The sequence below is a fragment of the Hyperolius riggenbachi genome, chromosome 1, assembly GCF_040937935.1.
Source record: "Hyperolius riggenbachi isolate aHypRig1 chromosome 1, aHypRig1.pri, whole genome shotgun sequence".
In the NCBI taxonomy this organism is placed as follows: domain Eukaryota; kingdom Metazoa; phylum Chordata; class Amphibia; order Anura; family Hyperoliidae; genus Hyperolius; species Hyperolius riggenbachi.
The window spans coordinates 623,518,273-623,543,402 of record NC_090646.1 but is presented as its reverse complement, the minus strand read 5'-3'; the positions used below and the strand labels follow the sequence as shown (position 1 = coordinate 623,543,402).

Here is a 25,130-nt window from a genome sequence, read left to right as displayed (position 1 = left end):
TTATTTATGCCTTTATCCTTCCTAGGAAGATTCGTTTAACTTGCTGTTCCAAAAATACAATGGGTAAGTGAGCAGTCATATCTCTGTTGGAAGTCAATGTCATGCTTCTGATCTCTGTCACCAGATATCTCCACAGGAGCTCCTTGCCCAATTGCAGTTTTGGTGACAACTGAAAAATGATGAATCCAAGTTTAAAATTCAGGTTAGTATGTCCTGATTTGTAACTAGTGTGCTGCTTTACATAGCCGTGATGTCAGGCAAAGAAGTACGATCACTGCAGATGCCCCCATAAGGGGCAGAGCTATAATTGATCATTCAATTCCATAAAAGTATGAGATCTGTAAGGCCACATTCACAGTGGTGCATTGCGGTGTTGCACAATGGCTGCTTTGTAAAGAAGGTTGCCACACTGCAATGCACCACCCAGGGCCAGGACAAGGTTCTACAGCAGTAGAGAAAAAGATTCCAAAGTGTGCCCCTCCCCTCAAATTGTGCTCACCCCAGTATAAATAGCCAGCTTTGCCTCCCCCAGTATTGGGTACACCGCAGTATAGATAGCCAGATAAGCTCCACCCCCAGGATTGGGTATGCCCTAGTTTAGACAGCCAGATGTACCCCCACCCCAGGATTGAATACCCCCTAGTGTAGATAGCCAGATGTGCCCCCCCGCCCGCCGTATTGGGCACACCCAGTATAGATTGCCAGATGTGCCCCCCCCATGATTGGGCACCCCCATTATAGATAGCCAGATGTGCCCCCGAGGATTGGGCACCCCCAGGTATAGATAGCCAGATGTGCCCACCCCCACCAGATTGGCTATCCCCTAGTATAGATAGCTAGATGTGCCCCTCCATGATTGGGCACCCCCAGGACTGAGCACCCTCCAGTATAGATAGCCAGAAGTGCCCCCCAGGATTGGGCACCCCCAGGACTGAGCACCCTCCAGTATAGATAGCCAGATGTGCCCCCCAGGACTGGGCACCCCCCAGTATAGCCAGATGTGCCCCCCAGGATTAGGTAGCACCCTGAGTACAGATGTACCTGAAGTGGAGTGGAGAAGGAAGCAAGGGTACAACTAACCTGTCTGCACTGTCGGTGTAATGTCTGATTGCGCTGCCCGGAAGCTCCCTTCCACACTGAGTAGCACGCATGCTCAGTGTGAAGTTAATGATGCTGCTGATGGTAAAATACTAAATATCTCCGCTCCCACACCTCTTACACTCCCCAAATTTTCAGGGTAGGGAGAGGATCCCCTGAACGACCTATATGCCAAATTGCAGCCCCCGAGACCCGTTGGTTCCCGAGACTGATTACAGAAACCTATCTCAGGAACCAGTGGGGCTCCGGGCTGCAATTTGGCATAGAGGTAGTCCAGGGGGTCCCCTCCCTACCCTGAAAATTTAGGGAGTGTAGGATGTGTGGGAGCGGAGATATTTAGTATTTTACCACCAGCAGCATCATTCAATAGGACCAGTGGCTGCACAGTCTCCTACTGCGCATGCGGGGCAGCGCAAATTAACAGGCAGCGCAATCAGACACAACACCGGGAACTTCACTATACTGACACAGTGACACTACATGACACAGTGACACTACATGACACAGTGACACTACATGACACAGTGACACTACATGACACAGTGAAAACAACATTATGCACAAACGTAACTTTGTTAATTAACATCAACGAAAAATAAAGGATGGCATACATAAGCATACAGTTTTGTTCGGATATTGCTTCATTTTTGACCAAATACCACAGGAACATTATGAATACAAAGAATTCAAGCTAAAGCTGGTTGGAAGACCACAGCTCACAAGATCTATTAGGGCTTGGTCACACTGTGAGCGGTTTCGATTTTTTTAAGCACTGGCGGCGAGTTATAAAATTGCCATAAAAGTGCTTGAGCAATGTTGCTGTATGTAAGCGTTCTCACACGAGCGATGAGCTTTCCTTCCAATCACAAACACGGCTCCTGCACCATTTCCTGAGCGTTCGTGCCTCAATACAAAATACGGTATAGGGAAATCGCTATGCGCTTGAAAAACATTTTAAATTACCCGATCGTGTTTATGGGCCTGATTCACAAAGAGGTGCAAACTGTTTAGCACGGGTGTGCTAAACAGTAGCACGTTAACTGCCGTTTGCGGACTTTTGCGCGCAAAGTGCCGCGATTCATGCGATCGCGGACTTTTGCGCACGCAAAAGTCCGCGAACGGCACTTCACATGCTAACTGTTTAGCACACCCGTGCTAAACAGTTTGCACCGCTTTGTGAATCAAGCCCATTGTATTTATTCAGTTCCAGGTCAAAGAGTTCACTTCCTGATTGTCTTGAGGAAGAAAAACTCAAATCGCCGGACAAAAGCACTTTGAAAAGCGCTTAAACCGCAAATCACTCTGAAAGCGCAGGGAAAAGTGCTCACAAAAGCGCTCATCGCTTGCATTGGCAATTTATAATGTGAACAAGGCCTTAATGTGATAGCAGTGTTTAAAGAGGAACTCCAGTGAAAATAATGTAAAAAAAAAGTACTTCATTTTTACAATAATTATGTATAAATGATTGAGTCAGTGTTTGCCCATTGTAAAATCTTTTCTCTCCCTGATTTATATTCTGACATTTATCACATGGTGACATTTTTACTGCTGGCAGGTGATGTATCTGCTGTTTTGGCTGTTGGAAACAGCTGTAAACAGCTATTTCCCACAATGCAACATGGTTCACAGACAGGAAACTGCCAAGAGTACATACTCAGAATTTCTTTGTGGGAGGGATTTCACCACAATATCAGCCATACAGTGCCCCTGATGGTCAGTTTGTGAAAAGGAATAGATTTCTCATGTGAAAGGGGGTATCTGCTACTGATTTGGATAAAGTTCAATTCTTGGTCAGAGTTTCTCTTTCACATACTGATATCAGGCTGCTGCCACCACCACCAGTCATGTCTTCATCCCAGTTAAGGGCAGCATAGCAGATATTTACAGGGGTCTTGAAGACCCCTACGGTGGTCCACTTTTTTCAATGAATTTTTTCATTTCTTGACTTATTTTTACAAAAACATAACAGGAAAGAATGTTTTTTTTTTCAAGTTACGTCAATTAAAGAGGCACTGTAGTGACGGACATACAGTAAAATGCAGTAAATTATTCAGGATACACACTCTTATGGTAATCTTGCTGGTTTCAGCATCAGAAACACTTGCTGTTTATTGGTCTGTAGCCCTGTCCTCCCAATGATGCTTAGCCTAAGCTGTTTAGCTATGCGGAATTCTCCTTTCACAGCATTCTGGGAGATTAAGCATTATTTTCACTGGCTTCCGAATTCTCAGAACTAAACATTCCGCAGGATTCACCTAACCGGACTAAACATGTTGCCACCAGTGATGCATTTCAGAATGTAGAAAGATTTTACAATGGGCAAACACTGACTAAATAATTTATAAATGACTATTGTAAGGAAAAAAACGTATTCATTACAGTTCATCTCTAAAGGACCGCTATCGTGAAAAATTGTACATTTTAAAATATGAGTAAAAACACATAGAAATAAAAAGTATATTTTCTCCTATGTTGCTCTCACTTACAATGGTTGGTAGAAATCTGATGGAACTGACAGGTTTTTGACTAGTCAATTTCTTCATGGGGGATTCTCAGTATTTTATTTATTCTTTACAAAAATGGTCTCTGGAAAGGATCTATACACTATTCTGGCAAATGGACAGAGCAACTGCTGTTCACTAAGTGCTTTTGGAAATAAAGAAAACCCTGAGAATCCCCCATGAGTAGATGGACTAGTCCAAAACCTGCCAGTTCTGTCAGATTTGTACTACCTACTGTAAGTGACAGCAACATAGGAGAAGGGTCATTTACAGCACATTTTACTCTGGTAGAAAAGTAGTTTTTATTTATGTGTTTTCATGTAAGAGGTATACGGAGGCTGCCATATTGATTTCCTTTTAATCAACACCAGTTGCCTGGCAGCCCTGCTGGTCTATTTCTCTGCAGTAGTAATTGAATAACACCAGAAACAAGCATGCAGCTAGTCTTGTCAGATCTGACTGTAAAGTCTGAAACACCTGATCTGCTGCATGCTTGTTCAGGAGCTATGGCTAATAGTATTAGAGGCAGAGGATCAGCAGGGCTGCCAGGCAACTGGTATTGATTAAAAGGAAATAAATATGGCAGCCACCGTATACCTCTTACTTCAGTTCCCCTTTAATTCCACAGCACCAAATAACTGCTGCGATCTGTGTCCTATATGGTCCATCAGAGAGGAGTGCTTAGCTCCAGAGCCGGGACAAGGTCCTCCAGCACCCAAGGCTGAGACACCAAAGTGCGCCCCTCCATCCCTCCCACCCCAGCTGTCACACACTGATTGCTATTACACTAAGAGGGCCACAGGACCCACAACCTCCCCAACACCTTAATATCTAGTTATCTGGCTTGCAGTCACTGCCATGTATCCCCTTTTCTTATTTCTTTCTTCTTCATACACAATTAGGAATGACAGCTGAATGAATTGTGCGCCCCTCCTACACTGCGCCCTGAGGCTGGAGCCTCTCCAGCCTATGCCTCGGCCCGGCCCTGCTCAGCTCAGCTACTTTCCAGCAGTATCTCCTAATGAAACACGCTCATTTACATTGTGGGAGCGAGGAAGCGCTAGCGTCTATGGAAGTCTTATTAACTGTGTTTGCAGAGCTATAAATAATAATGAATGTCACATAGCCGAAGACATAAAGTCATGGAACTTCAGTCTGCTGTCTGCCAGTGATAAATGGCGTCCATATAAAATGCCATTTTAGCAGAATGCTTCTGCTAAAATGGCATTTTATATGGACACTATTTATCACATGCTGTTGAGCGAAATTGAAATATAGAAGTAAGGCCTTTGATTAGCAGCCACACACACATACACAGGCCCGCCACATGCACACACACAGGCCCGCCACATGCACACACACAGGCCCGCCACATGCACACACACAGGCCCGCCACATGCACACACACAGGCCCGCCACATGCACACACACAGGCCCGCCACATGCACACACACAGGCACGCCACACGCACATACACAGGCCCGCCACATGCACACACATACACAGGCCCGCCACATGCACACACATACACACGCCACAGGAACGGTATACCAAATACGATATCTGATTATCAGGAGGATGCTGAGGAGTGCCTGCTATCTGCTGCAGAGAACCTCATGTGCACATAGGCCTAGTGCACACCAGAGCGGTTCTGCTGCGGTTTGCGATCCGCTTGCGGGTGCGGATCCGCCAGGGTAATGTATTTCAATGGGCTGGTGCACACCAGAGCGGGGGGCGTTTTGCAGAAACGCATACTCCCGGGCTGCTGCAGATTTTGGATTGCGGAGGCGTTTCTGCTTCAATGTTAAGTATAGGAAAACCGCTAACCGCTCTGAAAATGGCACTTCAGAGCGGTTTGCCAGGTGTTTTTGTTACAGTAGCTGTTCAGTAACAGCTTTACTGTAACAATACATGAAATCTACTACACCAAAACCGCTACACAAAACTGCAAAATGCTAGCTGAAACGCTACTCTGCTAGTGGTTTTTGGTGTGCACCAGGCCATATAGGATATATAATGCGCTGATCCTGAATTCTTAGAAACTGATGAAACAGGTTTGACTTTACATTTGGCAGGCTTTGCTGTATATAGATTGCATAGGAATAAATAAAAGATCTCATGGTTACAAAAACTAAAACTAAAAATGGGTACTGACATTTTTCGATGCAGGTGTTCAGATTAAAACAGATTACTTGACACAGACAAGACACAGAACATTTTATATTGCACTTTTCTCCTGGCAGACTCAAATCGCCAGAGCTGCAGCCAGGGAGGGAGTGTTGGTAAGTTTTGCCCAAGGTCGCCTCACTGAATAGGTGCTGGCTTACTGAACAGGAGAGATTCAAACCCAGGTTTCCTGTGTCAGAGGCTGAGCCCTTAACCAGTACACTATCCAGCCACTGCTACTAGTGGATGAGGGGCAGGACTGTCAGGAGAGGAGCAACTGACATAGGGCAGGAGCAGACAATATTTTCCCTTCGATACAGAGCCCCCAACTGCACTTCTCCAGTAACTACAATGTATTCCGCTCCGCCACCAACACCACCACCTTTCCATTGCACAGTTCTGCAGCGGCTGGTGGTAGAGATGGGTTAAGGTTAAATGGTGAAATGGGTTCCTAGGCAAGTGACAATTTAGGCCCTCCTTAAAGAGACTCTGTAAGATCAAAAAGTTCCCCTGGGGGGTACTCACCTCGGGTGGGGGAAGCATCATGATCCTAATGAGGCTTCCCACGCCGTCCTCTGTCCCACGGGGGTCTCGCTGCAGCCCTCCGAACAGCCACCTGACAGACCCGACAGCCTGTTCAATATTTACAGCAGGGGAGCTCTTGCGGCTTTTGGTTCCGAAGTAGGTGGAAATACCCGATCTCAGTCGGGTCCGCTCTACTGCGCAGGCGAAGTGAAAGAAGACTGAGAGGGGCGGGAGGAGGTGGAGATCCGCGGGGATTGACGCGATTAGAGGCAGAGATACTGCACAAAGCTCTGCCTCTATCAGGAAGGAGCCCCGAATTTTGCCCTGGGGATTTGGTGGGTTTAATTACATTGTTCTGCTGCGGGATTGTGGCGTTTTAGCTCTGCACATATTACTTAACATAAATGTCAAGGAAAAAGAGGATTTTTCTTAAGGCTTCAGACTCTCTTTAAAAAGTGTCACCACTATTTTCCCTCCAATAAGAGAAGTGACCACCATCCACCCCAATGACTCTCCCTCTAGACCCCACAATGCAGTTTGGCAGGGCAGAACAGTTGGCCTCTCCTCTTCCCCACAGCCACACCCACTGGCAGTCACTTCCATAGAGTAAATATATCTATCAGCTTATGGTAGAAATCCAAGCAGATGTTCATCTTGGAATGTCATCACTAGAAATGTTCACATGTTCATTTAGACTGCTCTGCTTAGCCCTGGAAACATTTTTGTCAGTCCTTTTTCTCTTCACATAACATTTACAATGTGTAAACGAATACCAGCGTTTCATTTCTGCGGACTATTCGCTGCAGGGGGGCTGGAGGGCAGCCAGGAGTGAGGAGGAATACCTCACACAGCTCCTGTAGCAGGTCTCAGGACCTCTATCTTTGCTGGATTTGGGAATAACGCCATTGCCCCGCTCTGAGGGGGAATCCATTAATCATCCATTAAGTAGGAAGAGCTCCCCCAGGGCTGCCCTCATTACTGCTGACATCATATCACTGCTCCTTCCCTCTTGCTAAGTGTCTACATGGAAGCTACTATGGAGGATGAACAGGAAGCTGTCATTAAAAGACTTGTTTGCCTTTGGTAAGAAATTATGTATGTAAGTTATGTAAAAAACAAGCAATTTTATTCTTTATGTTATTTTTACTACACTTCCTCTTTAAATCATTTTTACTTGATTCAATCTTGTAACAAAAATACCTTTTTAAAAAGTATCACCTCGGGTGATTTTGTACCATGTCCCCAAAAGCCCTTCTCTGCCCCTGTCAATGCCTTCTGAGGATCAGACGTGAATCAGGGAGCTGTGGAGGTCAGTCAGATACCATGCATGATCGGTATGTGTAATAAAACTATAATACAGCCCAGTGGCAGTGCTAATGTCACTCATGACTCGACTACCATAGCAGTATAGATGTATTTTGAACACAGTAGTCTCCCTCATAACAAGATGTGTGACATCTAGAAGCCTTTTCTAATGACCGTGCATATTTCCTGGGATAGCAGGCGGTCTCTTGGCAACATCAGTCTCTCCTGACGACACTGCAGCGGTCATAGGTTACCTTCGCAGATCAGCAGTTTGTCTGGCTAGCCATGTTTGATACAGAAACTGTACGGAGAATAACGTAATAAATAAAAATGCTTATATTTTACAATATTCACTTATAAATTATTTACTCCGTGTTTCAGTTGATTTCTGTGGAATATTCGTTTACTGAGAGTGCTATGTTCTACTGCTTGTTTGGCAGTTACATAGTTACATAGTTATTTTGGTAGAAAAAAGACATACGTCCATCGAGTTCAACCAGTAATTGGAAAAAGCCATTATTTTCCACAATGCAACAGGTTCACAGAAAGGAAACTGTCAGGGCCTTGACTCTGACATCACACTGTGGGAGGGGTTTTGCCACAATATTAGCCATACAGATGTCCCTGATGATCTAATCAAGAAAAGGTAAAGATTTCTCATGGAAAAGGTGATATTGAGTACTGATTGGGATGAAGTTCAATTTTGGGGTAAAGTTCCTGTTTAAGGTAGCCACACATGTATAGATACTTGAAGAGAACACAAAGTGGAGAAACCAAGAGCCCAATATAGTGCAGTAAGTCCCAAACGTAGGTGGTCTCAAATTACATAGAGTAGTAATAATAAGAAACGTAGGTCACCTCAGAGGCAACCACTGTAAGAGCGAGCATGTGGGGAGAACAATCAGAACCTCACTCAGGTCAACAAGTCACACTCTGTAGCAGTTGGAAGTACAGAGTAGCACTCCTCCACAGAGGGTGGACAACAGGTAATGTAGCAATTGGTAAACAGACACCAACAAGACAAAAATATACTTAGAGAGAGATAGCAGTGGACTTAAAGTCTAAAGTGTAATTTTAAAGAAATTGATACCTAAGGAGAGGTTCCGTTCCTCCTACGGTCCCAGCTTTTCAGCGATGGCTCCCTCATTAGTAGCGAGTCTGCTCACTTCCACCAGTGCAAGAGGCTTCGGCAATCGTCGGGAGCCCAAATGCTCTGGAAAATAGGCCGCTCCATAGTGCGTGAGAATGCATGTGTGAGTGCATGAGAATGCGTGCTTGCACATGCGCAGTAAGGAGTGGTACGTCTTTGGGAGCACTTGGGCTACTGAAGACTGCCGAAGGCTCCCACAGCAGCAGAGAGCAGTCTCCGACCCAACAGTCGGAACTGCTAACGGAAGATACAGGACTGGAACGTAGAGGCCTTGAGAGGACCGGGAAGGATCTATAGAATCCAAAGCCTTCCCTCTTTTTAACCTCTGACCAGAAGACATTGATGGTCTATTTCAGTCAAAAAAAACCCTGCTTTATGCTTTTGTCCATATGTAAGACTTTGTACTTTAAAAATGACCAAAATATTCAAGTGCAGCACCTACTTCAGTGAAGGAGGTCAAAAAAATAGAATCAGTGGCCCCGCCCTTGCAGAGCACTCTGGCCAGTAGTCCATGGAGACTCTATGCTTCCAACTATTGATAACAACAGGGGATTGTAAGATGAGGGGGCGAGCTTCCCATGTCCAACCACAGAAAATAAATGCTGTGATGTCAGAAGTCCTGATCCTCGGCCTACGTTACCTGTGGTCATTAATGCATGGAGGCAGACAGCTTTCTTAGACTACCACAGAATGTTGTTGATTATACATTGGTCATCCCCCACAGGACTGTTGAAACCTTTTGAGTGCCGCAAACATGTTTAGACATTTCACAATTGCCGTCTCTATGTGCCGCGGACGTCTAAAGGCATTTTCCGCCAAGACTACGGAACTTCCACGTTTCGTTCTTTGCTTTTTGGAATAAAGGTATGATTGTCTAATGGCTTAATGGATGTTGCTCCTTTCGTTTTTCTTTACATGGTTTATTGCACTTCGCTACACTTCAACTGTAAGAAGTTGGGTGTTATTGCACTCTCTTCAGTTGGCTAGAGATACGCAAATAAGTTGACATAGGATTATGCAAATCAAAATTGCATGTCTGTATGCACCTACATGGAACCATTTTTTCATGTTTTTTCGATTAGATAATTTTGTTCGATTATTCTGCTAGATCGAATATAAAGATTTTTCCAACATGTCCGATCAGATTTTTATTGAAAAGTTGGGATAATCTATTCTATTATCTTGACCTCCCCCCCCCCCCCCCCGAAAAAAAAAAAGATTATTTTTAACATTCACTCAATTCGATCGCTTTTTTATTGTACCGTATATGGGCACCATAACAACAAACAAAACCACAATTAAAAACAAAACAGAAGTTCTTCTACATGCCATTCAGAGTTGTAAAGGAGAAAAAGACAGACTTGATAAAACTGGGAGGGTTCACACTTGTCCTTTTGAAATGCGTGTTCTCTACGCACAGTTCGCTGACAGCAGCAGCCGGCAAATAGGAATCACATCCGGTGTGCTTGTAAAAGCAGCAATGCAAAGTGTCACAGCACCTTGTCCGTGTGTTGCACACAGTCAATGAAAAGTTTGCTTCACTGTCAATGTTGACAGGTCTTGTGGTAACCCACTGCATACAGTTCTTGGGATTGCGCACACCATTATATTGCACCAGCTGCACTGTGAGCATTCCATAGGTGTTGCATTGCAGCGCGACATGAAAACATTACAATGGAGCTGTTAAGTTGCCCACAATGCCCCACTGTAGACGTAGCCTTACATAGCTACACAGTGGGTTGGGTTGAAAAAAAGACATCCTTCCATCAAGTTAGTGAATAAATATCCCCCATTAAAGTGGACCTGAGCTCTTGTACAAGACATTAGGAAAACAGAGAAATACACCCTGTATGTATTTAGAGAGTTTAGCCTGTCTAATTCCCCCTTATCTGTTACTTATCACAACTGTGAATTTGATTTGTCAGCTGGCTGCCACAACAGAGCAGTGAATTTGTAAACACAGGATGTTAACCCTATGTCTGCTTCCATGAAAGCAGGAAGTAGACACTGCAGATTTATTGCAAGATTTCTATCAGCTGTAACAAAGAAATGTTTTTTTTAAGGTTATTATGCTGTTGCTTATCTTCAAGAACAGAAAGAAAGTTCTGAGTTCAGGTCCGCTTTAATTAGCTAAGCCATATGCATATGAAATTATGGGTTGCGCCTAAAAAAATAAAGACAGAATAATAATGTTTTTAAGCAAAAAATAAAACTGCAAGGTATCTAAAAAAAAATCATTTTAGGAGTAGGAGGATATATACAATGATTCTTCGGTTTATTTTCAACTTTGTTTTACTTTAAAGGACCTCTGTTGCGAAAATCTTAAAATGTAAAAGATATGTAAACATATACAATTAAGAAGCATGTTTCTTCCAGAGTAAAATGAGCTATAAATTACTTTTCTCCCATGTTGCTGTCACTTACAGTAGTTAGTAGAAATCTGACAGGACAGGTTTTGGACCAGCCCATCTCCTCATAGGGGATTCTCAGGTTTTTTTTTTAATTACGAAAGCACTTAGTGATTGGCAGTTGCTCAGTCCAACTGCCAAAAAAGTGTGCGCTGAGCACGGAGGCTGGCCAGCATCTTTGTATAAATCTTTTTCAGGGAGTGTCTTTATAAAAAACTAGCAGACCCAAGCCCATTTAAAAACGGGCTCTAAGGTCTGTTTCTCGCCGCTGCCTGCCGTGTGTTACTGTGCGTGCACCCGCCGCGCACACCCGGCCGCCTGCTCACACGTCCGCCCGTCTCCCTGGCCCCGTCCCCATCCTCCTGTCTCTGTGAGGCTGGGTCCGTGCTGTGCACATGTGCAGTAGCAAAAAGCACGGACCAAGCTACAAAGGGACAGCGTGACGCAGGGACACAGGGGTTTTATTATAGAGGATAAAAGGTCATGCTGAGAATCCTCTATGGAGAGATGGACTAGCCCAAAACATGTCGGTAATGTCAGAATTCTACTTCTTATTGTAAGGGACAGCAACATAGGAGAAAAGTAATTTATGGGTCATTTTACTCAGGAAGAAACGTACTTATTATTTGCATGTAATTTAAATTTTAAGAATTTTGCGACAGTTCCTCTTTAAGGTTGTTGACGAAGAAATAAGCTAGTGTCAACTCAGGAGCAATACACCCAGATGCTCCCAGCCTATCACGACAGGCACACGGCCTTATTAAGACATTTTGTACTTCGTTCAGATTTGCCTCTCTGCAATCTATGAGGCTGTGTACACATTGTCAAGTGCTCTGTGTCCCTGGTCACCTTGTGTCTCTTATGCACAAATATCCATCTAGTTCATCCTAACCTTTCAAAAATAAGAAGAATTCTTCCTGGCTGATGGTTACCATGCAGGCAGCAGCACAGTGCGGGGGACTGCTAATAACTCATTCCACCGGCACTCCAGCCTTGTAATTACAGCAGATCGGAAAAAGTCAACAGAGTTATCAAACAACAGGGAGCAATGCTGGTAAATGACCACTTCACAATAAAAAACACAGGAGCCTTCTTCTAGGGGGACCGTTAGCATGAGGACCCCGTGTTCCTTCTCTCTTTTTGGGCGCATTCACACGAGGACGATTAGCAGGTGATTCTCGCTAATCGCTGAAGCGATATCGCTTTTTAATGAGCAACCACAATAGTAAGTATATGGCAGTGATCTCACTGTCGTGATTGCCGCCGATCGTGGACCATTTTGCAAACGGCAAGCGCGTTACCTGCAGCATTTTTGACGACTTGGTAGCGATCGTGATTAGCATATATTGAAGGACTAATCACGATGGCTCCAAGAACGTGTATTTGGCCAGTGATTTTTCCGCGTTAAATTGTGGAAAAATCATCCGCGCAAAACGTTTTGTGAATGGGCTCTCAGAGTTCTTATTTTTGGATGGAACAAGGACATGAAAGTTAAAATTTGTGGTTTAGCTGCGATCTAGGATTATTTTATATACCGTATATACTCGCATATAAGCCGACTCACATATAAGCCGACCCCCCAACTTTTACCTGAAAAACCAGGGGAAAATGATTGACCCCCAGCCAGGGGTAGGAAATGCTGGATTGGTGCAGGCGCGTGATCCCCCAGTGTGTCCCAGTATAGCTAGTATAGTGCCCAGTATAGCTAGTAAAGTGCCCAGTATAGCCAGTATAGTGCCCAGTATAGCTAGTATAGTGCCCAGTATAGCCAGTATAGTGCCCAGTATAGTGCCCAGTATAGCCAGTATAGTGCCCAGTATAGCTAGTATAGTGCCCAGTATAGCCAGTATAGTGCCCAGTATAGCCAGTATAGTGCCCAGTATAGTGCCCAGTATAGCCAGTAAAGCCAGTATAGTGCCCAGTATAGCCAGTATAGTGCCCAGTATAGCCAGTAAAGTGCCTAGTATAGTGCCCAGTATAGCCAGTATAGTGCCCAGTAAAGTGCCCAGTATAGCCAGTATAGTGCCCAGTATAGCCAGTATAGTGCCCAGTATAGCCAGTAAAGTGCCCAGTATAGCCAGTATAGTGCCCAGTATAGCCAGTATAGCGGACGCCGCTGCTATTACCTGCTTTAGGCAGTGGCCGCTTCCTAATCCGGGTTCCCCTCTTCATCATGCGTACACCGTAAGTGTACCACAGCAGCGCGCCCGGCGCTGCTGCTGTGACGATGCAGGGGGCAGGAAAGAGCGCGGCTTCCTGTAACGGCGATGTGTATCGCCGTTACCAGGGGAACCGCTCTTTCCTGCCCCCTGCATCGTCACAGCAGCAGCGCCAGCCGCTGCCTAAAGCAGGTAATAGCAGCGGCGGCCACGGAGGGAGGGAGCGGGCGGGGGCGCGGACCATGGACCACCACCCACGACTCACATACAAGCCGACCCCCCAACTTTTGGCCCCCTTTTTGGGGGTCAAAAATTCGGCTTGTATGCGAGTATATACTGTATATATATATCGTGCTATTTTATTATGCATCACTGTAAATTAAATAAGTGTAGATTGTAGTGTAGTAGTGTTGATTAAAAACTTAAAACACCAATTAAAATGGGAAATAGACATCTGTTGTTGGCAGCATTTGCTACTAAGTGTATTTTTCTGTTATAAATCAGGGCTAAACCGCAAGAATTGTAACCAGAGACCTTCACTGCAAATTGTGATCACAATCAACTTGCAGAATTTTTAAATGGGATTTCCTGTACCATTCTTAGTGCGATTGTCATTATGTACGGCATGATTGCGATTTTCTCTGAAAAAATCAAAAGGTGAAACTAATAGTCTGAGGCCCTGTTCACATTGCATTCGGCTCGCGTGCCCGTCTGCGGTGGGCTTTTCTTTCCAGCATTTTTTTAAAGTGTTTTCCGTCGATTTTCTGCATGTTCGCTCAATGTTGTGGGCGTTTTTGTAAGCGTTTTTGCAGAGCCCTTCCGTCTTTTGATCCGGAAAAAAATCCGGAAAAAGTAAATACAATGTATTTTTTTTAAAAAACAACAGCAAACTCTTGCTAAAGCGATTTTGTGAGCATTTTGCGTTTTTCCTATACCTTCCATTGAGGCAAATCACCTCAAAAATGGTCCAAGTACCGCTTTTCAAAGCGGATCGCAACCGAACCACTCAGATATGAACTCTCTTGTAGAGAATCATTGGACAAGCACTTTCAGGGCGATTTTAAAAATCGCCCATGCTTAAAATTTACAAAAACACCTATAATGTGAACAAGGCCTCAGGAAGTGAATGTCAGCCTGCTCTAGAGAAGTATTTGCTTATGAGAGTAGAGCTATACAGTAGGTGGAACGTGAGCATGAAGTGATATGAAAGAAAGGCATAGAATTGGAAAATATACCCACAGTAATGCACGGGTGAGAGAGAGAAGAGGACCTCCTTCCAATGTTACCACAGACATATCCTGACCTCAAATGATACTTTAGCTGCAAATCTGTTCGCAAGAAATAAAGTGCTATAGAAGCACACTGCCAGGGCCGGATTTCCAGACAAGCCACCAAGGCCCGGGCCTCGGGCAGCTGCAGCCCCAGGGAGGCACCTGGACATTAAATAAGGGTTGCTACATATGAAAGAGAAAGCTGCAAACAGAGAGCAACACATGGAAAAGGAAGCAGATTTTAAAATGGCAAAGTACCACAATAAACCCTATAAATCTTCAGTTGAGGCTCTATGGAAAATCATGTGCATATACTGTATGTCCTTCAAAAACATGAGTAAAAAAACAAAACAAAACAAAAACAAACAAACAACACAATAATTGTGTAGTGTAAAAGGGTTGAAAGACTAATTTTAAATAGCAGTTGGCTGATGGTGTAATGGTTAAGGGTTCTGCCTCTGACACGGGAGACCAGGGTTCGAATCTCGGCTCTGCCTGTTCAGTAAGCCAGCACTAATTCAGTAGGAGACCTTTGGCAAGTCTCCCTTACACTGCTACTGCCAATAGAGCGCGCCCTAGTGGCTGCTGCTCTGCTCTGGCGCTTTGAGTCCGCAAGGAGAAAAGCGCAATATAAATGTTATTTGTCTTGTCTCTGTCTTCTAAATAGGAGCTTATTTTATATGCCTTTCAAAGTAATGTATAGTATTTGTTGTGTGATATATATATATATATATATATATATATATATATATATATATATATATATATATACTAGCTGATGACCTGGCGTTGCCCGGGAATGTATTTGGCTGGTGTTGGCTCCGCCCACTTTTTCTAACCCTAACACTAAATTACTCAATGACCAAGTTTGTGAGCTTTGCGGTCTTTGGCATCAATATTTTGCATTGAAATGACACAAATCTGATTGGCTGTGGCTCCACCCCCTTTTCTGAATTTGAACCCCAGTCACCGAATGACCAACTGTATCAGGTTTGATGCTTGTGCCATTAACAGTGGAACAATGTCAGCAATTAAATATTCCCCTTGAAAATCAATATGAGAGTTTTGTGATTTGCTTTTGTAGGCTCCACCTACTCTTCTGGATATTAATCCCAGTCACCTAGTGACCAACTGTGCAAAGTTTGAGAACCCTGCCATTAACAGTGTGAGAATGGCTGCAGTTTAAATTTTCCCAGTGAAATTTGTATTTGTCTCCGCCCAATTTTGGTTATGGGGATAAAAAGTATCCTATATGTTATTCCAGGTACTGTACTATGTGTGCCAAATTTCATTGAAATCCGTTTAGCCATTGTTGCGTGGCTGAGTAGCAAACATCCAAACTTTCTATAGATACACGCTGTTTATTTCTTTAATGTATTAGGCAGTAAAAGAATGAATAAAGAAATGCTATCTGCCGTTATACGGATATAAATTATCACACACAAAGGTTTCAGCTTTGTTTTTAGCTGCACCAGCTGGTCGTTGCTGCAGTACAAAACTCAGAAATAATACAAAAGCAAAGTCTCTGGATTTCCTTACTGGGCCCTTTAATTTTCTATCTCATATTTGTTACATTGCTACCAAATGAGGACTTTCTCGATTTTACCAAACTTAGCTGTCAAATCAGCACACTGAACAAATGTTATATTTTTGGTGGCGATACCAAATATATTGCTAATGAAAATAAAAAGACTTAAAAATATATATATTACTGTTAGTAAAAACAAAAACAATTTGCAAACAATATACATACACTAGAACAGCATTATAAATATATTGAATATTATCTTTAATGTCTTCTTGAAGGTGGTGGTTGACCGGTAAAGTTTTATGAGCAGAAGAGGGTCTCAATTCATTGCTGCAATATATAAATCTCTATTATAAAATGAAAGAGCCCAGACTTGGTCATTGGACCCCACTGTTTTCTATGGAACAAACAAACAAGGTCCCTCTTGATTTTTAGAGAGCATTTCTGGAACCATCAGGTAGAACTCTAAACAAATATAAAAAGTTTGATGATATTGAAGCAAAAACTAAAATCCTTCAGCAGACAATAGTTATGTGTATATAATGCAAACTATGCATATGCAGATCTTAGCAATCCAGCTACAAACGAGCTACAAGTCAGCTCACCACCTGCCTATGTGATTTGCAAGTGTAAACTTAATGGCTCATAGCTTTTAGCTGAAATTATAAACACCTTCAGCCACCGGTAAGGCTGAGAGAGATGAGGAAGTTAAGCAGTAAAAATGTGGGAGGCATTAAAATGAACCTCCAGACTAAAAATCTACTCAGCAGTACTGAAAAGGCTTGGTGTTTCAAAGTTTCACAGCATAAGAACTTTGTTTTTCTTACCGAAGCCTCATTTTTAGCTGCAAAGAAGAAATTTGCCAGGGCATTTTTCCCCTGATGCTGTGCAAAGCATGATGGGATTTCTAAAGTTGTTGTTCTCCTTCTGCTGTTTTGGCACAAATTAGTTTAAAAAAATTGAACTTGAGATTTGAAGCCTAGCGCGCGTAGCTGGGAGGGATGATCAGGACACTTGGAAATGTGACACATGCTCCCTGTCACCTCCTTTCAACCAAAAAGATGGCTGCCCTCATGAAATCACAAGCATTTGCCTGTTCTTTTAAAACAGGGTGGGTAAGAGATTATATTACTTATCTATTTTAATTAACAGAACTAATGTAACTTAATGACAGTATGTTTGTTTAGGCTGGAGTTCCTCTTTAAGCCTCAGGGTAGAAACACTTGAAGACATTTTCAGAAGTTTAAAAACAAAAAACAAAATGCAATACATTCACTTTAGAAGATAACCATATGGTCCTGAGAGAGGACAAATAACAAGCAAGCAGTTATGACTGCAGATAAATAACTCAAAGAGCAAAAAAGAATATTGTCCAACACCGCCAACAAACACAGTATTATAACTGGAAACACATTCTTTAATTTTTATTGTTGGTGCACCCATATAGTGTTTATACAAATATTGTTATTATTAGGTCTTACCGTCACCTGCATTGCCGAGGCTTCCTGGGTAGACCAGCACCAGTGTTGCCAGTAGCAGCCAAAAAGCCATTCCTCTGTGAGCTGCAAAGGAGGAAAAAAAATTCCTGATTAAATTATATTCAAGTGTCAAATCAACAAAGTACAATGCACACTAAACATACAGGTAATTATCACCAAGCCTGGGGCCCAGCAGCACCACTGGCGATGGCAAAAAGCCTGGAAACAGTGGATCCCTATGGGCGTGGTTTCACAGCGGAGTGATCACACAAGTGTTTCTGCAATCCCGGAGCGACGGCATTTAAAGGTATTAGGGGCAAATCGCGACCGCTCTGGGAAAGCCACGGTACTTTGAGGTTCAGAAATTGCAAGAGAACGGAAACGTAGCCGATAGTGGGCTCCAGCACTCCTGCTAGGTGTATTTAAAGTGTAGCTCCATGTTCATTCAAAAAATTGTCATCAAATATCAGTGATCAGCAAAACCCAACAACTATCTATCTTTCTAATCAACAACAGAAACTTGTAGAAAAAAATTCAGCCTAGGCGACTGCAGTTCAGGCAAAGCCTGTGCAGACAGAACTGTGATGCTCAGATCAGACCATAAACAGCCATATTGAGCAATAATCATCTAATGCTAGCTTAAAACCAGTGCCAGGATTCTAAAAAACTATTTTAGTGCTGAATAGCATGGAAACAGCTTAGATTTTTTTTTTTATTTATCTTTTTTTTTATTTTTTACTAATGTTCTATTTACCCTTTTTACTACACATGCAGTTTGCTATCTCCAAATGGGCACTATGGTGAAAAATTGTAAAATTGTAAATATGTGCAAACATATACAAATAAGAAGTATGTTTTGTCCAGAGTAAAATGAGCCATAAATTACTTCTCTCCTATGTTGCTGTCACTTACAGTACGTAGTATAAATCTGACAGAAGCGACAGGTTTTGGACTAGTCCATCTCTTCATAGTGGATTCTCAGGGATTTATTTATTTATTTTCAAAAACACTTAGTGAATGGCAGTTGCTCTGTCCAACTGCCAAAAAAACTGTGCAGCGAGCAGGGAAGCGGGCCAGCATCATTGTTTAAATCCTTTTTAGGGAATATCTTAATAAAGGATAAAAGCCTTGCTGAGAATTCCCTATGAACAGATTTTTCGCCATAGTGACCCTTTAACTTTAAAGTGGACCCAAATTAAAAATACAAGATTTCAGAAATAAAATCTATTTTCTAAATTATAATAATAAATAGCAGCCTTTTTTCAGCTGCATGATGACAAATATAAAATATTTTACATTTATTGGAGGAACCCCTCCCTTCCTTTCAAATTGCCGGGATTTTTCCGGCAAACTGGTGGAGTAGATGGTGTCTGGCAATGGAGGAATTGCTAATGGCTGCCCCCAGTATAACCCTAGCTATGAAAAGAGAAGGGTGAAAAGCATGCACTGAAATGCTCATAGGCTTGAAGGAGTGTTTATTTATCTTTGTATGTGTCAGAGTGGTGCAACTAAATATTTTTAATTAAAAAAATGTTTGGTTTGGGTCCGCTTTAAGCTCATGGTTGCTTTAAATTCAGCTTAAAGTGAGCTTGTAGTTAGAGGAAGGATGCCTATATTATTATTTTTTTTAAGGCAACTTTTCTGACTGTCATGTTAAGTCAGGCTAGTCATAATATAGCCAATCATCTAGCATCGGACACATCGTGCGGCAGGGATGGTCGGCATTGCCGATTTCACAGAAATTCCGTTTCCACAAATTCTGAATTTGGCTACCGCAGTTTACTGACAGTAATGCAATTTCCAAATTCTGAAAATGTACTTTACTTTACAATATACTTGTGAACAGTTAATTGGCTAAATACTTCGGAACTCGGAAGCATTCAACCAGAGAAAGCATATTTTTCAATTTTCAAAATAGAAAATGGATTGCTGAAGTAATTATAGGCCAATCAAAAGACTTGGATTCTACAGAGTATTTTCAAGTCTTCTGATTGGCCTAAAATGTCTGGGTCACTGATACAAGAATTAGAGGCAGAAGAAAAGCCCAACAGTTACACTTGTAGCATCTGAGCAGTAACAAAAATGGTGACCTCCATGTGCTTTATATCCTTACTTTAAGCTCTTAAAGACCACAGCACTCTGCTGCTTTAACGGTTTATTGCTCAGCCATACAACTTAACAGCCAAATGAATCTTACCTCCTTTTCTTGCCACCAACAGAGCTTTCTGTTGGTGGGATCTCATTGCTGCTGCAATGTCATTTTTTTAAATTAATTTAATTTTTTATTAATTTAAAAAGTATTTTTTTTTATTTTTATAAAAGCAATTATTTTTAATTTCTTCCCTCCCCCCGAGATCCAGGACTAAGATCACCTATCATAGTCATCAGCCTATGAGAGGGATCAGATTGTGAGCCACTCCAGGGGACAGCCAAGTGACAGGGCTGTCCCCAGTACATCGCTGCGCTAGATCGCAGCGCTGTACAAATGCAAATAGGCTGTTTGCTTGTTTCTAACAGCCTGCCAGCCGTGACCGTGGGCTAGCAGGCTGATCATGGATCCCTGTACTGTTTATTTACTGTCCCTCACGCTAGAGCGAGCTCCCTGCAATTCTTGCACATCATGAGATGACGCACCGGTGAGTGACTAGACTAGAAAATCACTCTGAGGCCGCCATCCTGCGTTAGGCGGTCACAGAGTGGTTAATAGGCAGTTTTGATCAGAGTGCGAGAAGAATCCAATTCAGTTAGACGTACTTAATGTGGGAAGAATTCAGTTAGAGGCACTTAGCTCAGGCAGTTCAATAGATAACCTTTCCCATCTGATAGGAAGTCAGGACTAGAAAAACAATACACTTAAAGTGGACATGTAATCCCTAAGTACATTTTCCATTTATTGTAGAAATTAATTTTGCTATCAATACCAAAATAACTTCAGTTTCTCCTCGTTCACACAGATTTAATTAGCAAGGACAGAGCCATTTTGAAAATTACCCGTTGTCTGGTTGTGTAATGGTTAAGGGCTCTGCCCCAGGAGACCTGGGTGCAAATCTCGTCTCTTCCTATTTCAGTAATCCAGCACCTATTCAGTAAGGATTCACCTATTCCTTAGGCAAGACTCCCTAACACTGCTACTGCCTATAGAGCGCGGCGTAGTGGCTGCAGCTCTGGCGCTTTGAGTCCGCCAGGAGAAAAGTGCAATATAAATGTCATTTGTCTTGTCTACACTGCTGCAATATGATTACTTGGTAGCCATAGAATAAGGAAATTAATAAAAGCAAGTGTGCTCAGCATTTTCTCTTCGGGAAAATATTCTCTAATGCTGAGTGGTATTTATGGGGCTCAATTAATATTTATTTTTGGATTAGTGGGTCAATCTTCATTTTCATAATATTGATTAGTCATTGTTTTTCCAATCAAAGGCTTCACAGCACTTTTCATTGTGTATAATCATATTTATAGTGGTCTTTAAACAGCCTTCACACAAGTGAGATGGATTTGCCATACTGCGACATAATGGAGAAATAAACTGAAATCAATAATTGCTTAAAGCTTAACTGTTCTCCACAGCCATGGTTCTGGCCACAAAGATAGCAAGAACTGGAGTTTTCTGAATACTTTCTGGATTGCACGACAACCACGAGCCAAATTTGACTTGTTGAAATATTTCATGGTCAGAACTTCATATGTTACAGAATATATTTTTGCACGATTGCCTAGTCACGGAAGGCAGGAGATTCCATTTCTCTACTCAGACAATGGTGGTCGCAATCAACCGAAGCCACCAGTGAGAGGTTAGGCATAGCTCATCAGGGCATACTAAGGGCCCGTTCACACTGCACGCGTTTCCAGCCGCGTTTTGGAAACGCGTGCAGGTGGCCAAAACGCACGACATCAGACATTGCATAGAGTGCAATGTCTGATGTTCACACAGCATGCGTTCCGGACCTATGCGGTCCGGGAACGCATGCTGCACGCAGATTTTACAAAAACGCGCGGCTGTCCCATTCACTTTTCAGTGATGGGATCAGCCACGCAACGCATACGAACGCGGACATGCGTGCGTTCGTACGCGTTGCGGTCCGCATGCGTTGCGGTCCGAATTTTGTAGTCTGAACGGGCCCTTAGGGTTCATGCATGTTTGCTAACCCAAAGGCAACCTTTTGGTCAATCAATCAGCACATCTGATCACTCAACGACCTATAAGGCGACTGTTTTTTTTTGTTTTCAATTGGTCAGCAGAAGAATTCAATTCAGATCAATGGACAATCAGATCATTTTTATCTTATTGTTTATAGTTAGTGTGTAAAAGACATACAGTATTTATATATGGCTAAAGCTCAAGGGTTAGGGTTCCTATCTTGCAGCACCAAAGATCCAGGTTCCTATACCAGCTAGGGCCCTTTTTGTAGGCTGTCCCTCTGTGTGATTTCTCATTTTTCCTTCCATGTGCCAGAAACATGCTGGTTTGTTAAATGGAACCAATTACACTTGAAGTGATCCCTTCCATGTTCTCTGTGCATAAAATTGGCTAATTTCAGGGGTTGGAAAGATCATGAAAGGGGTATTAATTAACTGCTTGAAGACCACAGGCTTACTCCCCCCTAGTGACCAGGTGATTTTTTTACAATTCAGCACACTGTAGCTTTAACGGTTTGCTGCACGGCCATACAACTTAGCACACAAATGAATCTTGCCTCCTTTTCTGATCACCAACAGAGCTTTCTGTAGGTGGCTTCTGATGGTTGCACTGTCATTTTTATTTTTAGTTAATTTAAAATGAATTTTTTAAAATTAAGTTTCATTATTTTTATGTTATTTACCTTCCTCCCCCCGAGATCCAATCATCATTAGCCTATGAGAGGGGATCACATTGTGAGCCACTCCGGAGGACAGCTTTGTCACAAAGCTGTCCCCTGTACAGCGCTGAGCTAGATCGCAGCGCTGTACAACTGGAACAAACTTATTTTTCTCCTAACAGCCTGCTAGCCATGATCGCGGAGCTGACCCATTAACTGTAGTGAATGGGATCGGCAGTGAGTAGCGGCGCAAAAGGCCCGCGATCGTATGTGTTGCGTTCCGATGACACAGTCATCTGCGTGTCGTGATGTGGACGAGGCCTAAGGAAAAGGGGAACATTACATTTTCTTTTTAAAGGAAAATTTATTTCTTGACCTGAGAATGGTTTTAAAGCGGAATGAAACTCAGCATTTCTTCTTTGCTCTAAAATATTATTTACAGCATATTATATACTACCACCATTTTTTTTTAACTAGAACAGCATTCAATTAGTTAAACACAGGAGTTACAAGCTCAGTGCAGAGAAAGCTGGACGCATCCGAACTGGAGATAATGTTATCTTGTGTTTACTTAATTGTATCAAGTGAGGAATGTGACACATTCTCTGACTGTGCAGACTCTCCTGAACACAGACAGACAATCAGAAAGCACGAACTGGAGATAATGTTATCTTGTGTTTACTTAATTGTATCAAGTGAGGAATGTGACACATTCTCTGACTGTGCAGACTCTCCTGAACACAGACAGACAATCAGAAAGTTTTTCTGCCTTTAATACAAGATGAATAAAACCAGATATGTATAAAATGCAAAGGCAGCTCTCAGAGCAAAAAAAAGTGTACTTTGGGAACTAGTAATTTCTACATGAATAATAATACTTATGCACAAATGCAAATATGATAACCGTATGGCATATAAAAAGTAGGAAAACATGTTTTTATTGAATATTATGTCAGGGTTTTATAACGCTTTAAGTTTCTGGCCCAGTTTGTAATTTTAGATCACAAATTCTGGGACTCTTCACATTCCCAGCCCAGTTTGTGTTACTATCTCCGTTTGTGGAAGAGAAAGAAATCACATCACATTAATGCATCTGATTTCCGCCATGTAAACGGTGCTTTCTCAGATAGAAAAAAAAATCAATCTATACATCGGTTACACTGGCATGAACAATGTAATGGAGGTAATCAGTCAATCGTAATGGCTTGCAGACCTTCCTGTCCTGCTACACAGAGATATAACCGGCTGCTCTGGAAATAGACTGCACAGGAAGATCACATGTCAGAACAACGATTAAAGTGCAACTCTACCCGTCTCCACGTGTCCCATAAATCTAATGCAATCAGGTCAATCTGTGAGTACAAATAAAAACCTTTCGCCCTGCACACTCTCTACATATTCATTACCCGAGGTGATCGATCATGATCCTCTCAGGAGAGCCTCTCCTGTCCATCTAGAGTCATTAGTGCCGGTCTCGTCTAGGAGAACTCATGGAGAAGCATGTATGATCAGCTGACAGATTTGCAAAGCTCTGATTTGCTGTGATCACATCCAGCTTTAGCACATGATCATGACTAGCAAGTCAGACACTTGCATATCTATCACCTGGCCAAACTGATCACATGCTTCTCTATGAGTTCTCCTAGACATAACCATCACTATTGCCTAACTTCATTTAGCAAACCACTCATAATGGATCACTAAACAATAAACAAGCACTGCTATTTTATAATTGTTGTGTCCTCGGAGTGGCAACTTTCACTTAAAAGGAACCTCAGGTAAGAGTCATATGGAGGCTGCCATATTTATTTCCTTCTATACAATGCAAGTGCCCTGGTTGTCCTCCTGATCCAGTGTATCTAATACTTTTAGCCATAGACTCTGAACAAACATTCAGATCAGGTGCTCTGACTCAAGTCTGACTAGATAAGCCACATGCTTGTTTCAGGGTTGTGAGGCAGACACTACTGATGCTAGAAGATCAGTAGGACTGCCAAGCAACTGGTATTGTTTAAAGGGAACATAAACTGAGAGGGATATGGATGTTTCCTTTTAAACAACGCCAGTTGCCTGGTAGTCCTGCTGATCTCTTTGCTGCAATAGTGGCTGAATCACACACCTGAAACAAGCATGCAGCTAATCCAGTCTAACTTCAGTCAGAGCACCTGATCTGCATGCTTGTTCAGGGGCTGTGGGTGAAAGTATAAAGCCTCATCTACACGCGTAGATGAGGCTCCGATCCAGCTGCTCGATTAGCCGCCGGATCGCCTCTTCCGCCGTCCCTGCTCGCCCCGGCTTCGATACCCGCTTGTCCCCGCGTCGCTTATCTTCCGCTCGATTCCCTGCCATTGTCCCCTCGCGGGGAGCGAGCAGGGAATCGACGGTAGCAAGATCCGACCTGTCGGATCTTATCAATCGAGCCGCATTAGCGGCTCGATTGATAACACACATCGGAGCCTCATCTACGCGTGTAGAGACACAGGATCAGCAGGAGAGTCAGGCAACTGGTATTCAAACTATCCAGATTAAAAGATAAGATTCTATTTAGTAGATCCACACCATTAAAGAACACAAAGTTGTGAATTTATTAAAAAAAAAAAAACAATGAGAAAGAATGAATTGGGTCCAGCCCACCAGCTTCTCTGTTTTCATACAATGCAATCTAACCAATCTAATTGATTTGAATTAAAAAGATGATAAGTCACTTAAAATTGTACTATTAATGGACACCTTAAGGTGCGTACA

At 42.7% G+C, this 25,130-nt stretch overlaps 1 protein-coding gene across 7 annotated transcripts in view; it reads right to left on the bottom strand.

The window, feature by feature from the left end:
• GHR (growth hormone receptor) overlaps window positions 1-25,130 on the bottom strand; it is a 496,455-nt gene that overhangs the window by 164,680 nt on the left and 306,645 nt on the right. For 6 of the 7 annotated variants that reach the window (XM_068251067.1, XM_068251022.1, XM_068251040.1 and 3 more), the window contains one exon: window positions 17,593-17,673. In XM_068251067.1, coding sequence (XP_068107168.1) covers window positions 17,593-17,662 — 70 coding nt within the window. In that variant the 5' untranslated portion in view covers window positions 17,663-17,673. The remainder of the gene's footprint in view (window positions 1-17,592; window positions 17,674-25,130) is intronic. The other variant, XM_068251070.1, reaches the window with a different exon arrangement.